The sequence below is a fragment of the Ictidomys tridecemlineatus genome, chromosome 6 (genome assembly GCF_052094955.1).
Source record: "Ictidomys tridecemlineatus isolate mIctTri1 chromosome 6, mIctTri1.hap1, whole genome shotgun sequence".
Classification (NCBI taxonomy): domain Eukaryota; kingdom Metazoa; phylum Chordata; class Mammalia; order Rodentia; family Sciuridae; genus Ictidomys; species Ictidomys tridecemlineatus.
In genome coordinates, this window is record NC_135482.1 from 160,089,270 (window position 1) to 160,106,613 (window position 17,344).

The 17,344-nt window shown below is 39.9% G+C and overlaps 1 protein-coding gene across 6 annotated transcripts in view; it reads right to left on the bottom strand.

Moving 5' to 3' along the window:
* Positions 1 to 17,344, bottom strand: part of Lcp1 (lymphocyte cytosolic protein 1) — an 80,731-nt gene that overhangs the window by 26,650 nt on the left and 36,737 nt on the right. For all 6 annotated transcript variants that reach the window (XM_005341248.5, XM_021720795.3, XM_040281511.2 and 3 more), the window contains 4 exons: positions 4,220 to 4,308; positions 3,481 to 3,644; positions 3,173 to 3,302; positions 650 to 782 (listed from right to left, as the gene is read on the bottom strand). In XM_005341248.5, coding sequence (XP_005341305.1) covers positions 650 to 782; positions 3,173 to 3,302; positions 3,481 to 3,644; positions 4,220 to 4,283 — 491 coding nt within the window. In that variant the 5' untranslated portion in view covers positions 4,284 to 4,308. The remainder of the gene's footprint in view (positions 1 to 649; positions 783 to 3,172; positions 3,303 to 3,480; positions 3,645 to 4,219; positions 4,309 to 17,344) is intronic.

Here is a 17,344-nt window from a genome sequence, read left to right on the forward strand (position 1 = left end):
TGTTCTCAGAAACTTAGTAAGACCCTGTCTCAAAATAAAATAAAGGGCTAGGGATGTAGCTCAGTAGTCGAGTGTTTGCCTAGCATGCACAAGACCCTAGATTCTAGTACCCCACCCTCAAATACCCATCCTGAACTGACCATCGTGTTCAGAGCTCTCTTGTGGAGAGAATACATCCCCCTTTCCCAGGTGCCCTGTGTATCTGAGTATTTGTGTATACCACTTAAAAGCCTCTTTGCTTAAGAAATACAATGTGTATTGGACTGTTTCCATTACCTTCCTGCTATTCTTAAGACTATCTGCTCTCACATTAGGCCATGCTCAGTTGAAATAAAATGGCACATATTCTAAAAATAGCCACCTTTCACCTTGCCTGTCTCTCCCCTCCCCTTGCCCTCTGTTTATGCTTAGCTCTCTATATAGAGAGCTAAGCATCCTTCCTCTCCATCCAAGAAATAGTTGTTTTTTTTTTCATTATAAATTGCTTCTGAAATTCGTTTGCTCTCCTGGATCCAGTCAAATTAAAAAGTCCATAAAAGTATACCCATCACAGCTGAGCACCAAAGGAAGTGGCCCAAGATGAACACTTTTACTTGTGACATTCCAGAAAATGGGCAATTCTTTGGAAACCAAGAGGAAGTTTATTTACCAAAGGACAATGCCGTCCCCAACAGCACTAAAGAGATCATTGGTGTTTGGATTCATCGGGATGACGTGGCGACAATCGGGATCATTTTCTAGGGCTTTGTTTATCCAGTTGACAAATGCATACTTTTCTTCCTCTACAAGTAAAAGATTAAAATGACTTATTTGCAATGTGAAGATGTAATATAAATCAGATTATCCACATGGATATCAGATTCTTATGCTCAGGAGGGACATTACAAGGTTACTCAGTTCATTATCTTATTGTCTTATATTTGTTGACATTTAAAAATCTCCAATCGCTTGGAACAGAACCTATGTTCACTCCAATTATAAAACATATAGCAAGCAGATTTAGAACAAAATAAAACATGCATATATATTTAGAAACAAATATATACATGTATTTATGTATATGTAAATGCATTAAAATAATAAAAATATTTATATAGGTATAATTTAAGAATAGATATATAGGTATAATTTAAACACAGTCTAATTCTTATGGGATAAAACTTGGGGTTCTGCTTGTAGCCCTGTTAATTTAAATGCTGGACAATCATGAACAGTATCTCTGAGCTTCTTTGTTTTTTAAATTTGTTCCAATTAAACATGATAGTAGAACATATTTTGATATTTTGATATATTATACATATATGGATTGTCTGGTTGTACATGATGTAGAACTGCACTGTCATGTGATCATATATGCACATGGGATAGTAATATCCAATTCATTCTACTAGCTTTCCTATTCCTAGCCCCCTCTTTCCTCCCTTCCCTGCATTTCCCTTTTTCTAATCCAAAGTACTTCTATTCTTCCCCAACTCCCACACTTTATTGTGAAATTAGCATTTGCATATCAGAGAAAACATTCAGCCTTTGATTCTTTGGGATTGGCTCATTTAACTTAGCAAGATATTCTCCAGTTTCATCCATTTACTGGCAAATGTGATAATTTCATTTTTTATGGATGAGTAATATTTCATTGTGTATATGTACCACATTTTCTTTATCCATTCATCTGTTGAAGGGCACTTAGGTTGGTTCCATAGTTTAGCTATTGTGAATTGAGCTCTATAAACACTGATGTGGCCACGTCACTATAGTATGCTGATTTTAAGTCCTTTGGGTATAAACCCAGGAGTGGGTCAAATGGTGGATCCATTCCAAGTTTTCTCTGTGGTTGCACCAGAGTGGTTGCACCAGTTTGCAGTCCTACCCAAAATGTATGAGTGCACTTTTTTCCCCATGTCCTCGCCAACATTTATTATTGCTTGTATTCTTGATAATTGCTATTCTGACTGGAGTGAGATGAAATCTAAGTATAGTTTTAATTTGCATTTCTCTAATTGCTAGAAGTGTGGAACATTTTTTCATATATTTGTTGACTGATCATATTTCTTCTTTGTGAAGTGACTTTTCTTTGTGCAATTATAGTAAACTGCTATGACATGAAATCATTTGTGATCTAATCTAATCTTTCCTTCCTATCAGCAAAGCTGTTATGAGTTGATCTTGGAAGTTTTAGTAAAACCTCAAGTTATGCCTTATACTATGTACTTATACTATGAACTTCCCAAATCATGTGTCATTAAAAGCAAGTGTCTCCATGTATTATAACTCATTGTTTCATTATAAGGATAGTTCCTTAAATTAGTGAATTTTTCTTCTTCCTCTTTACTTTTTACATGTCAAAAGTGAATCTTTTAGTGTAATTGTACTTTTTGGAATATAATGAAGAATTTTAATGGAGAATGACTTTGAAAACATTTACAATAAATTATTTTTGCACCTGCAAAAAAAAAAAAAAAAGCAAGTGTCTCTTGGAATCACGAGTGTTTGGGGAACACTGCCCAGTGAATCCCGGTCTTGCAGATTCATAATGCCCATCTGACAATAGCAAAGGCTCTGAAAAATTCTTGTACTTAAAAATAAAAGGTGAAACAACTCTGTCTTAGCAACTATGGGCAATGTTTAACCACAAATGTATTGTTAAGACCAACTGATGTTCTAAAGAGCTCTGTTTGGGAAATATTGGATATCTCTACCTTTTTTTTTTGGCTATTAGAAGTTTCCATTAAAGCTTCTGGATGGCAGTTTTCAGAACAAATAAACAACTTTCTTTCAAATCAATGAAAACAAAGTTTTGACCACTCAACCGGCCTTAAGAATAATCATTATGTTCAAGACAAAAGCTCAAGTAGCTAATTTTGTCCGTAAGGTTTACAAAGGAATTCTGGTAACCTATAAAGCATTTTTTAAATGTTGAAGAGATCACTTAGTATTGGACGTTTCCTGGAGCCATGACCGCTCCTGTACCTGGCCCACTTACACCCAGGAAAACAGGTGGTAGACCATAAAGTCATGTTTGCATTCACCCCTTAGGTTTGAAAATCAAGTTTAGAATCTATAACCCCAGAAGTGCTGGACTCTTTCCACACATTTCCTTCTCCCTCAACCTTCAGCTCTTACATCATCCCAACACCCTCCCCATCTAAGGTCCCCACCCATTAGCACAGCCTACCTGAGTAGGAATGTTGGGTGCCAACACTAGACTGCTCTGAGGTACCACCGATGGCACAAATCCCTTCCTTCTTATTGATTGCTTTTCTAAAGGTCTTGGCAACATCCGTGCTTTTTAGGCCATGGAAAACCTGCAAAGGTATAATGTATCTTTAGAAACCCAAGGAGTGGTGAAGAAAATCACAAAAGAAAGAACACATCATGATGAAGCAAGGAGGGTAGAAATGTCTTTCTCGATTTTTTTTTTTTGAAACTGAATTAAAGTTCCAAGTTCCAAATGTATCTCCTTGTGTTCTACATCATACTCACCTTGATAAATTCATCAAAGCTGATCTTCCCATCTTTGTCCAGATCGCCAGTAGCCATCAGGTTTTCTGCAATTTCTCTTACTTTGTACCCAGGCAGAGGCAAGCAGGCAGCCTTAAACAAGTCATTCAACTCATTGCAGCTGATGTACCCATTGCCATCAGTGTCTGTAATGCAAACAGCACAGTGAAGTTTCAGGGACGTTCAAGCACAGTCTTTAGAGGTAGAGAAGAATAAGGGGAAGTGAGAGAATTGGGGGGGGGCATTCAAGGTTGAGTCCTGACCCTCAAGAGTCACAATGTCACAAGAGGCATGTTGCTACTATATCTGGGCTTTGGCATCACTTTCAACATTCACAGTTAAAGAGTCAGAATTTCAAAACAGAGGCTCTGGCAACAGAATCTGAAGGAACTCTCTGGAAACTCTTAAGTAAACCATAGGTTTAGTGATAAAAAGTTAAGAGAAAATGTGTCACAGGAAACCAATGAAAACAGACAAGACAGAAAGGATGACCCATAGGGACTAACTCCAGACAAAAGCTACGGGTCAAAAAGTCACTCTTCCATGTTTTGATACAGAAAGAACTGATTTCCTTGAAGCAAATCTTTTAAAATTAAGTTTCCTTTAACCAACCCCATTGGTTTCCTGTCACTGCTGCTGTTTGGCCCATGTCACAGTTTCATCACCCAGAGCTACTCAATAGAGAAAAGAGCTGTGCAACTAAGGTACCAGGTCTACTCACCAATTTTGGCAAAAGCTTCTCTGAGCTCCATCATTTCCTCATCGGATACCGATCCTCTGGCCATTTTTTCACTACTTTATGTAACAGCTCTGGGGAGGAGAAGAACATAGGAATGACTTTTGTGTACCCTCAATTTTGTACCATGTTCAGAAGCAAATGCCATTTACTAGATAAAGAAGTGCTCTTCTGCATTGCCTATGATTTCCTTCTGATTTTCCAAAATGTAAGTCAAAAACAGGCTTCCTCTCAACCCTCCCTGTGGTGGTGTCCAAGGACAGCCCCCAACAATTTCTCCCTTCCCTGTGGAAATAGTCTCCTCATATCCAGAGATAGAGTTTATTTCCCTTCCCTCGAATCTGGGCTGATCTTGTGATTGTTTTGACTGTTGGAAGATGGTAGAAGCAATGTCTATGCCAGGAAACTCCAGCTTCCTTCCTTTTGGAATGCTCAATCCTGGGACACTCCCCCTTGATGCTGTGAGATGTTCAAGGCACATAAAGGAACCAGCAGAAAAGAACCACATGTTCTGCTTGCTGAGCTCCCTGATGTGGCCACCTTGGACCTTTGCTCATTTGAGCTCTCAGATGATCACGGTCCCAGCCAGCATCACAAAAAAACAGAACTGCCCAGCTGCGCTCAGTTAACCAGTAGAATAGAGAGAGACGACAAATCACAACATTTTGGAGTGGTTTGTTACACAAAAATATATAACTAAAATGCGTAATTTTTATGTAAATGTTTTTTTAGAAAATTATTTTTTAGTTGTAGTTGGACACAATACCCTCTATTTATTTTTATGTGGTGCTGAGGATTGAACCCAGAGCCTAGCACATGCTAGGCAAGCACTCTACTGCTGAGCCACATGTAAATGTCTTTTTAGAGTTATCGTTGCAATCATATTTAAAATGAATATGTTTGGCAAAGATGAAAATCACATTTTATAAATTTGAAAGGGGTCAATCAAAGTTCTCTACATCTTTGGAGATTGAAAAAAAGGAAGCTGACCCTCTAATAATTCATATAAGGGAATCGGAGGCACTTTCTCAGAAAAGCTGGTCTTGCTGAAAAACATGCTGGTTGGTGTTTGAGCAATTTCCCATTCGCTATGCATCACTGCTGCCCTCTAGGGGCTGGAGAGAGAAGGAAACAAAAGATGGATTATGTTCTTCAAACTCCTCTGTAATCCACACATACACCAGTATGTTTCAATAGGAGTTCTACTGAAGCTTACAGGATTTCCTGGTGGGGAGGATATAAGTGGAGTTGGAGTGTGGAGGATACAGTATTTCTAAATAGAATTATATTTTGAACATTTTAGTGAATTTATCGATTTTTTTGGGTGGGGTGCAGTACCGAGGATTGAACCCAGGGATGCTCTACCACTGAGCTACATCCTCAGCCCTTTTTAATTTTTAGTTTGAGACATTGTCTCACTAAGTTTCCCAGGCCGACCTCGAACTTGCCATCCTGCCTCAGTCTCCCAAGTTGCTGGAATAACAGGCATGTAGCACTGAGCCTGGATACATATATCAGTTTTTCAAAATATTTTAGATTGATGATAGTATTTTTCCAATTAATTTCCATTTTTATATTTTCACATCATTCTACAACCTTGTACTTGTTCTCAAGGACAATCAACAGCCACACAGAAAAGGAAAACCGTCTTAACATTGAAATCTAAAGGTCAAATTGCATTACACACAGTTTTGCAAATCCATTGTCCACCAATTGCCAGGGGAAAATGTCAGTGCTTTCAAACTTTTGTTTCCCCAAGTAACCCTTTGTTAACATAAACCTTACATGTGAACACCTGCACCACCACCAAAAAGAAAAAAAGAAGAAGAAGAAGAATCTTTGGTTGAAAAACTCCAAACACTCCCCTGCATGGTATCTCTTCTTTCCTTGTCACCTTATTCATCTGTGGGAACTCCAGGGCGTAGGATTTGGAAAGTCACAGAATTATGTTGCTATATTTCAATTCATTTTAGAATCCAGTTTTGTTTTTAATAAAATTTTTTATTGTTTTATTTGTCTTATACATCTAAGAAGGTATTGGTCCATTGGGTTTGCTGAAGGAAGACAGAAACTATTGAGGGCTTAACTATACAGACAAGCCATCTCATCCTCACATCACAGTAACTCCCAAGAGACACAAACTGTCTGACTTTTCTTCTTTCCTCCCTCCCTTCTTTCCTCCCTACTTTCTCTTTTTTCCCTCTCCCTTTTCTTTCTCTTTTTCTGACTCCTTCCTCCTCTCCCTTTCTCTTTCTTTTCTTCTCTCTACATCTTTCTCCAAAGAAATTAATTTGAACCAATTTACAAAACATATTCAAATCCAACTATATGAAACCAATTATGTACTGTAACTGGTGAGTGGGAAAGTAAGCCTAGGTGAAATATGAGAGCCGGAGGATGTACAATACTGAAAATGCACGCCCAAGACCCTGCTCAATTTGCTGGAAGTTGTGCTGAAAATCGAACCTGGGTTCTCTGGAAGTGGATGCAGTTATCACTAGTTATATGGCTCACCCCATCTACAGAAGACAAACCAATTGATTTTCTTATTGCAAAATCTTATTGCAAAATCTTCACTCAGGCATTAACAAAAATGGCTCTGTGAGATTCAGCAAACACAGTTTTACGTTTCTTGTAATGTCCCTCTATATAGGCTAATGGCTTGGATTTGTATATTTCATTTTATTGAGCAGGAAATAGAAGCTCAGAAAAAAAGTTAAGATGCATATCTCAGATCACACAGGTAGGAGGGGAGCAATCAAGACTCCAGTTCTGAAGTCTCCTCTCCCCCCCAGGCTGCCTACTCAACCCCACACCTTCAGATTCTGGTTAGACTCTTGACCACTCATTCATTCATTCAGCAACTATTCAATAAGCATCTAGAATTCACATAGGCCCATGGGAGATTGAAAACCTTCCACACAATCTAGCCAACGAAACTCATGCTTACATGTGTTAGAAAGATCAAGGGTTCTGTTTTTAGAAATTAATATATAAGCTGGGCACAGTGGCAGATCAGGAGGATTGTGAGCTCAAGGTCAGCCTCAGCAACTTAGTGAGGCCCTAACCAACTCAGCAAGACTCTTTTTCTAAACAAAATATTAAAAAGAGCTGGAGATGTGGCTCAATAGTTAAGTGCCCCTGGGTTCAATCACAGGTATCAAATTTAAAAAATAAAAAGAAATTAATATGTAACTTTGTATCCTGTACTAATGGTCCTATCCGACTTGGCTTGGTTCTCCTTACATGTGCATGAATAACAGGCTCTCCCTCCCCTTACTGTAGCAAGGCCTGGTGCTAAAATCTGGTCTACAGCCCTACAGCTGGGCCCTTCTTATTTTTAAGCATCTTAATTCCTCTCAATTCATGAGTGTTTATGGGATTATGAGACAAATTAATGCAGTTAGCACACAATTTATGAATGCTTACTATAAACCAAGCCCTGTTCTTTGTTTCAAGTAGGGTGTGTCTATGCTGACCCAGTAAGCTGCCCTAAAAGCAAGAAACAATGCTAAAAGTAAGGAGGATAAGCAGGATCTCCAAATCCAAACCTGGTCCTATTCTTTGACTTAAGAGTGTTAGATTTTAGAGCAGTGAAAGAGATCAGTGAGAAATATAAGGACAGGCAGGGAACAAGGCTGCTTGTTTTAGTGTTAAAACAGGGCCAGGGAAGAAACAAAAGAATTACAGTGTTGAATAAAAGAAATCTTAAAAAAATATATGGAAAGATCATGGTATGCAGGGTGTGATGGCACACACCTATAATTCCTGCAGCTTGGGAGGCTGAGGTAGGAGGATCACAGGTTCTAAGCCAGCTTCAGCAATTTAGTGAGGCTGTAAGCAACTTACTGAGACCCAGTCTCAAAATGAAAAATAAAAAGGGCTGGGTGTGGCTCGGTGGTTAAACGCCTCTGTGTTCAATCCTGGTACAAAAAAAGACCATGGCAAGGTATACTGAGAAATTAGAGAAAATATTTCACTGTAAAAATCACATGGCCATTCACATAACAGACTTCAGAAGGAAAAAAGAAAGGTTATTTTAAAACCAGTGACTTTTAAAAACACAGCCCGTAGATCAAGAATAAAAACCTTAGCATCTGTGACAACATTTTCCTAAGAGATTTAACTTGGGGAAGCCAAATAATGAGAATGTTTTCATATTTTAAAAAACCCAAAGTTTTCAGCAATTTAATAGCTAAAGCAAGAGGAAAGAGGGTTGAGCTGTGCATGAACTACAGAAAGAATGGTCAACGGCTGAAGTGGTAGAGACAGTGTTTGCTTCTGCTGGACTCTAATAGACATGTGGACAGTTTCTTTCATCCTCACAATGAGCAGGAGGTTCTGGAAACACAACCTAATTTGTAGAGACAGAAAGAACCTCAGAAATAATTTATTGCAGCCCTCTAATTCTATAGCTAAGAAAACTGAAGGTGCAATGAGTTGAAAAGCCTTAACATCATACATGGTTATAAGCACCCAGACAATGTGTATAATTTGATCCGGGTTTATAAATGCAGTTATTGATGAATGGAGTAGGAAGAAGATGGTGCTACCTGTGAGAGGACCATTGAAGTCCAGAACTAAGGATAGGACCCTTTAAATAACTGAATGAGTACAAAATGACAGCATTTTCCCAAAACAAAGGTTAAGGAAGAGGACATAATTAGCATAAAAACATGCAGATCAGGGCATTTCTTTTTGGGGGGTGTGGGGGGCAAGTTCCAGTGACTGAACTCAGGAGCACTCAACCACTGAGCCACATCCCAGCCCAATTTTGTATTTTATTTAGAGACAGGGTCTTACTGAGTTGCGTAGAGCCTTGCTTTTGCTGAGGCTGCGTTTGCACTCTCAATCCTCCTGCCTCAGACTCCCAAGATGCTGGGATTACAGGCAGGCACCACTGCCAGCCAGATCAGAGCATTTCTAAAAGGATGTTGCTGAGCTTAGAATAATAGACATGGTCTCTGTGTTTGCCTGGCAAAAACATACCCATTTGAACTCATGCATGTTTGAGGGTATGGGTTACGATTATGTTGATAAGGTTCATAAGGATATCTGGTGAGGTTTTCAGTTTTGCAAATACTGGCAGCAGTGATGGGGCACGAGGAGGGATTTGGAGACTAAAAAAAGGAGCTGAAGAAGACATGTGTCTCTCAGAGGATGAATGAATGCTTTCATTAGTTCTGCTTTACTGCCCCTGCATTGACCATGACCTTATTTTATTTTATTTTTGGTGCTAGGGATTGAGCCTAGGACCTTACGTATGCTAAGCATATGCTCTATCACTGAACTACACCCCAGATCCCAGCCCTTTTTAATGACAGCATCATCTAAGTATGCCCTGCCAGGAACCATTTGAAGGTCTTTGCAAATCAGGAGTAAGTTTTGGAACTTTGTTTCTGAATCACTGCCCAAGTCATAAATCTAAGAAGACAAATCATTCATCTAGGTCACGTCTAGCTGCTAGTTTTTCTGTGAGCTCTTAAATTTATTAAATCAATAGTCGTAGAATCCCAAGACATTTGGGCAAAGAAACTACTGGCTGTTCATTTATTTAAATTTATAGGATTATTTAAAAAATCTTAAGACAATCAAATAACTCTCCCAAGACACAAAAGCCACAAATTCTCTTCATTCTTTTACGTCAGTGAGATTTGAATCTCTGTTTAAAGATTGCCGGTATTTCCCAGAGCACTCATAAAAGGGAATTTCTGAGAATACTATCATGAAAGTACTTGACTCAGTTCACTGAAGTCTCCATTCAGAAACCATTTGTAGAGTTTACTACTGACCCCAGTGCTAAAGAATCTGCAAAAGAAAATACATCTTCTAAAGTAAACGCACAAATGTGAATGGAATGTTGTGAGTTCTGGAACTGATAGTAAAAGAAGCAGAAATAGCGGGAAGGTAGCCTGGCCACAGCGAGATGCTCATGGGCCACAATCATTTCTGAAAGGTGGTAGCAACTGTGCTAGTTGGTGTTGTGACTCGGAATCATGATACCCAATTATGTAACCCGCTGGAATCAGAGGGCATCTGTAACCTGGCATCACATCACCAAGGGACTCTTTTGAATGTGCCCCACTTTTCTTGCAACTGAACTCAGCAATTAAAGTAAAACTGGATACTCAGGACTCAAATTCCTAGCCTACCTCAGTAATTTCAGTGCACATACAACGGGGAGGTTATCCAATTTCCAGACACCTCAAGGAAACTAAGAGTTATCCAAAACATGTCATCTAGAACAATGTAGAGTATTGTGGTAGTGTATGGAGACTAAGCAAATGGAAAATAAAGATGTAAGATTCTAAAAGAAAATAAAATACTCATATTTTTTTAAAAAAGTGGTTCTGATGAAACTATATAAGGAAAAAACTTTGCTTCTAATCAATCCTGTACCCCACCACCTAGCATTTTACAAAATAGACCACCTTAATGGGTCTAACTTTGAGAATGTAGTAATTTGCAATATGTATTTGGGATACCATTTCTCTGTGGAACAGGTCTGATTAACTTTTACACAAAGGATGATTCTGAAAATACATTTTAAAATGACTTTCAGAAATCAAATAATTATAAATGGCCTCTAACACAGATGGCCACTTAAGGAGACTTTTATGGATCCTTTTATCAAGTTAAAATCTCCTCCCCATTTGTCTTTTTCTCTTCCTGCAAATACACTGATTCTCCCAAGGGCTGCTCCAGGGTACAGAATTCTTATCTCTGTAGTCTCTGTTGCAAAGCCACAGAGAGGAGGGCTGGGAAAGGCCATTCACAGGACAGATCCAGTGGCTCTCCTCTGACACTCTCAGGCCATGCAAACACTCAGAGGAAGCCAGCAGGCCAGGTTATTCCAAACTTGATTATCCTGACATTGCTCTGGAAGCCTCTGTTGTTTGCACACTCAATTAGGGGGCTTCTGAAGCTATGTAGAGACAGCACCAGGAGCCCAGCTCTGTCAGTAACTGAGAGGTTCTCCCCTCCTCACCTCCTCTCCTCAGCATACTCCTGAGACCTCTGTTTTCTGCCAAGTTGCCCAAACTCACTTCCTCAAGCAGAGAGGATACTCCAAACTGGGGTGTGGGGACACCTCTGTGTCTTAGTCCTGCTCTCTTAGCTGCCAGGCTACAAAGGACGATACTTCTGGTACAATCTTGAAAATCCACGGCTACCCTTCATTTCACATTTCACCACCAAGACTTTAAGATCCATACTTTACTGAAAACTCAGGGTATTCCAAATACAACTTTTCAAAGAGTTGAATGTTATCGAAGACTAGCTGGTTATTCACTATTGCACAATTGCCTCAATATTTAAAGTCATTCACACCTCCTTTTACTTCACCTATGTGTCTATGTGAAAATGGTTATGGTTAATGTTATGGTTAACCAATTGCTAAGGCTGATGGGAGTGAGAGGTTACAAACAGGCAGGACACAGAGACTGCGGTCTCATGAAGCCCACAGCTCAATGTCAAGTTTCAAATGCAATATGTAGATTATAAGTAATTTATTGCAAAATGGTTAATACAATGAAAAATCTTCTCAAGATTTTTTTTAAAATGAAGCAAAAAAAGAAATATCTATGCATAGAAGAAAAAAAGACTAAATGAGATAATCCCACAGAAGCTTATTGAAAATATCAAATGTCTAAATCAGCATCTGTAATAAAGATATTGGGAAATTAATACACTGAAGACCTCCAAACGGACCCAAATGAAAATAACTAGCAGGGAGTAAAGTGCTGCTCTTGGCCGTCAGGAGATCCAGGCCTGTCTATGTAACTTCAGGCTCCATCTTTTTCTCTCTGCCCCGGTTCCCTCATCCATATACAGAGAGAAGTCCCTTCCACCTTAAAAGTTCCAAAAACTTATTCAGTAGCTGACCAATAAGAGTCGGGTTAGGGATTATTGCAAATGATCCTAGAAATAGGTGCACATGCCCTTAGCAACTGTGGCTGTGGCCCCAAGGTATCTTTAGGGGAAGTGATCAGGGGGAGGGGCCCCTCCCAGCCCCCTCCCCGACTCCCTCCCATCCTGGCTCCTAGGGGTGAGGCTCTGTTCCAGCTCTTTCCTCAGCAGCACAGCCCAGAAGGCTCTGTCCAGGTGCATCCTCCTCAAGGACCCAGGTGGGGGGCCCGCAGCACTTAGCACAAGGCTCAGCTGTTCGGCCCAGAGCAATTTTCCTAACAGTATGTGGCAACCTGTTTTCTGAGATGTCACCACACAGTTTAAGATGTGCTGATCCAGTTCACTCCTAGTATCTAGGCAAGACAGTGCACAAACTGTCCCAGAAAGAGAGTCATCTGCTCCTTTCTTAAAAATAGCCAAATAAGGAAGCTCTACAGACTCGCTGGTGTCTCATATCCCTACCTTGAAACCTAAATCTTTTCTGATACGATTAAAACTCCCTCATTCTTGGGACTATCCTCAGAGGGAATTATAGGAGCTGTTCAATTCATAAAAATTTCATCACCTGCCTTGGGGATTGCCATCAGAGTTTTTGTTTTTGTTTTAAGGGATCATTTTCCAAATCTTTTTTTTTTTTTTTTTTGGTTTTCTTGGCTATCTTCTGAGTCAATTCCAACTTCCTTAAATAATGAACACAAGAGTAACAAAGTCATAGTGTAGCCATTATGGAAAACACTATGGGGATTCCTATAAAAGTTAAAAGTAGAACTAATATAGAATACAACAATATCACTACTGTGTGTATATCCAAAGTACATGAAATTAGTATGTTGAGACATATGCACTCCAAGAAATGGAAACAACCTAAGTATCCATCAACTGATGAACAGATAAAGAAAATGTGGCATGAGGCATAAACACAATGGAATATTCAGTCTTTTTTTCTTAAAAAAAAAAAAGGAATTTGCCAGATGCAGTTGGCACACAGCTCTAATACCAGCAACTCAGAAGGTAGATTGCAAGAGGATGGCAAGTTCAAGACCAGCCTTGGCAACTAAATGAAACCCTGTCTCAAAATAGAAATAAAAAGGGTCAAGGATGTACAGCACCCCTGGATTTAATCCCCAGTACAAATTAGAGAGGAAAAAATTCTATCAATTGTAGGAATATAAATGAACTTGAAGCACATTATGTTTAAGTTATCTCATTGAAGTTGACAGTAGAATGGTGGTGGTTGGTGGGGGAATGGCCAATGGGTACAATATTACTGGAAGACAGAAGGAAGAGTTCAAGAGGTCTGTTGTACAGCCTGGTGAGTACTGTAATAATGATATATTATATTCCTGAAAAATGCTGGGAGAATGAATATAAAGTGTTCTCCCCACCAAAATGTTAACTATGTGAGGTAATGCATTTGTCCATTACCTGGATTAACCATTCTACAATGAATATATACTTCAAAACATTATGTTGTCCATGATAAATATATACAATTATATATGTCAGTTTTAAAAAATCAATAAATTTTGGGGGAAGGCAATTAGGAAAAAAACAATAAGAACAGCAACAAAAAAATTATAACAGAAAATCTATTTATTTGGAGTAGTTACAAATTGGGTTGCAGGTATTAGGGGATTCTGTATACTATCTTTGTAACTTTTTTTTTAAACTCTAAAAGTTATTCCAATATGAACTGCTTATATGAAAAAAAAAGGAGTAAAAGAGTCATTCAATGTAGAGGTAGAGTCTCATCTGAATGTTATTTGCATATCATTCCCTGGACCATGAAATCCATCTTCCCATAATGCTAGATGTCTGCCACTAAGCAAATCCATACATTTGTATATTTACTCCTTCAGCAGACATCTGCCAAATATATATTATATGTCTGGTCTTGTGTTAGATGTTGAGAATACAAAGATGAGAAATGGCACTGGCCTGTTATGTCGGAGAGAGACTTTGATCACTGGAATACAGGGAGGCTTTTTAGATCTACCAGGAGAGGTAAGAATAGCTCTCCTGTGGAAAGCCAAAGCCCAGAGGAGGTGACATTTGACCTAGTACTATGGTTTGAATATGCGTTCCAAATTCACGTATTGGAAACCTGATCCCCAGTGCAACCGTGTTGACAGGTGGGGCCTGCTGGGAGGTGCTTAGGCAAAGCCCTGATCAATCTCCTGCTGCTGATGGTAGGACTGCTTTGTTTGTGAAAGCGAGTTGGGCCTTCCCGCCCTCTCTTGCTTGTGCTCTCTTCCTTCTGACATGGAATAATGCAGCAAGAAGGCTGTGGCTCCTTACCCTTAGACCTCCTGGCCTCCAAAACCAGAAGAAATCAATCTTAGGAATTTTTTAAGCAGGCATTCTGCTTAAATGGTGTAAAATGGATTTTAATAGATAAGTGGGAGACTGCTGGAAGATCAATCAGCTTTCTTCTTTATGTACGGGGAATTATTAATCCATCTTCTCTCCATAGAAAGCCTATCTATTTGGAGTCAGTGAAAACAATAGCTAAGGGACAAATGAGAAGAGCAGCTGGATGATAGTGATAGCCGCTGATGTTTGCTGAGTGGTTTCTCCGTGCTAAATGTTTTCTATGCATCATCATCACGTTTAATTCTTGCCACAGTCCTACGAAGTCTTGTTATTATTTCCACTTTATAGATGAAGGAACTGAGGGTAAATAACTGGGTCACATACTTCTGCCTTTCCTAGTGCCTCTGGCCACTAGATCCATCTCTATCACCGAGGTCTGAATGGTGGTTAGGTGCTTACCACTGAGCTATGTATGATTCCTGGCCATTGCATTCCTTTATCTCAAAGTTCTGCCTTTCTCCTGGGTTACTCAAAAGGATTGTTTTAAAGTCCTCATATTAATTAGAGTTACTGATTACTTGAGACCAGAGCTCCTTTAAAAAGTTCTAGATGTCTCTTTAGTTCCTCAACATCTTAAAGGGAGTGTTAAGAAGAGCCAGGTCACCACCAGGCTTTTGAGTTTGTCTGTTGTATGCCACCTCACTCTGGGGGAAACCAAGGTCCTCTTTATTGATGACCTTCACACCTCAGTCATCCACTCCTGTCTCACAAAGCACTTGCCTTGTTCTAGGTACTGAAAATACAAAGAGGAAGAGCAAAGACTCCTTGGCCTTGAGGGGCGGGCACACAGTCTAGTAAAACAAAATGTTCACACAAACGAAAGACACCATTATCGCGAGTGCTTTAAAGACACCTGCATTGAGGTGCTCTAGGAGCGCAAGAGAAGGAAGCACTTAATTATGCCTGGGATGGGAAGGGAAGGAGAAGGAGAGAAAAGCTTTCCAGAGAAAGCGATGAATGCCGACCATTAAGCTGCATCTTAGGAAATCAGTAAGAGTTTTCCCAGTAGACACAATGGAAAAGGAGTATTCCAGGCAGAAGAAATAGCTCTAAAAAGCAAGGAGAGACAGTTGCAGGTTGGGTGAGACTGAAGCCAGGGAGGCAGGAGGCAGAACTCCAGCAGAGGCGGCTGCAGGTGCCAGTGCCTCTTCGGCTTTGTTCACTGCACCCGTGCAGGAGATAGGAAGCTGACATCACCAGGATCCTGTCTAGAGCCACTTTGGTTTCTGTGTACCTTGCTTCCTCCTTATGTCACTGGCAAAGTCAAGAGGGAACTGGAGATGTTAGAGATGGGAAAATGGGGCCCTAGGGAGTGAAGTTACTCCCCAAAGTCTCACAGTGAGTCAGTAGCTTGTCCACAAAGAGAAGTAGAGCCACCAGGATGGTAGTTTGGTTCAGTCAAGTCAAGAGAAAAACACATCAATTAGCATCTTAAGGATCTAAAGTTTAAAAAACAAACAAACCTAAAAAAAAAAACAAAAACATGCATGGTTTATGGAACAAAGGGAGGGAGCAGGGAATGAGGAAAAGAGGGAGGGAAGTAAGAGTACAAGTAAAATTAAAATTTCAGAGAACAGAACTTTTACAAAACTTTCCTGGGGAAGAACTTCAATTTCCACTATGAATTATATGATATAGTAGAGTCACCACCTGAAAATCACACTTAATTGTGCACGTATTATGTGGGGGTGGGGTGACTGTAAATCTAGATTTCATGCCCATGTTCTGTCTCCAAAAGTTCTTGGCCTGGCTGTTCTAGTTCTTCTACCATATTTCTCATCCAGAGCTCAGGAAGCTCCCACAGACATGGCGGAACTGGTACATGATACCAGAAGCCAACAGCATGGGTATTAGTTGATGTCATGTTCATTGGTTAAAGGATTCTGGGCTCAGCCTTGCTTGAGACACTGACAGTGGAAAGTACCTTTTAGCAGTTGAGGAAGTGGGGCCAGGGTGAAAAAATGTACAGCAATTTTAAGAAAATCCCAGCCACATCCATCTTGAGTCATGAGAAGCAAAGCAGTCTTTGGGTATCTGCGGTGAAGGGCAGTGCTGTACCTCTCCCTCAGGGGCACCAGTGCTCAGGAACTGGTTCTGCTACCCTGTGCTTTACTTCTACCTGCTCTTCCACTCCCTAAGTCTCCAGGCATTTTTATCCATTGTAAAGTTTGAGCTGAAAAAATAGACAATGTAGAATGCACCTTGGTATATTAGCAATGGGAAACAGAAGCTTCTACTTATTTGTGTCGAGGGTGAGTACTGGGGATTGAACCAAGGGGTGCTCTACCACTGAGCCACACTCACAGCCCTTTTTGCTTTTTATTTTGAGACAGGTGTCCCTAAGTTGCCCAGGCTGCCTGGAACTTGCAATCCTCCTGCCTTAGCCTCCCGAGTCTCTGGGAGTACATGCATGCGCCATTGAGTCTGGTTTGCTTCTAACAGATTCTTAATAATGTAATCTCATTTTCAATAGGCTCCTTGGGGATGTTCCTTTAGAATCTCAAATAACAAGCTCACTTTGGCGGGGTGGAGGAAGGAGCTACAGATAAATTAAGGCAGGAAATTTATATTAAATTGATGGAATATACTTGACTTTTTAAAGTTTTTTTTTTTTTTTGTACTGGGGATTTAACTCAGGAGTGCTTAATTACTGAGCCACATCCCTAGCAATGCCCCCGCCATTTTAAAAAAAATTTTAGACAGGATCTTGCTAAATTACCTAGGGCCTTGATAAGTTGCTGAGGCTGGATTAGAACTCGTGATCCTCTTGCCTCAGCCTCCCAAGCTTCTGGGATTACAGGTATACACCAGCATGCATGGCTACCTTGA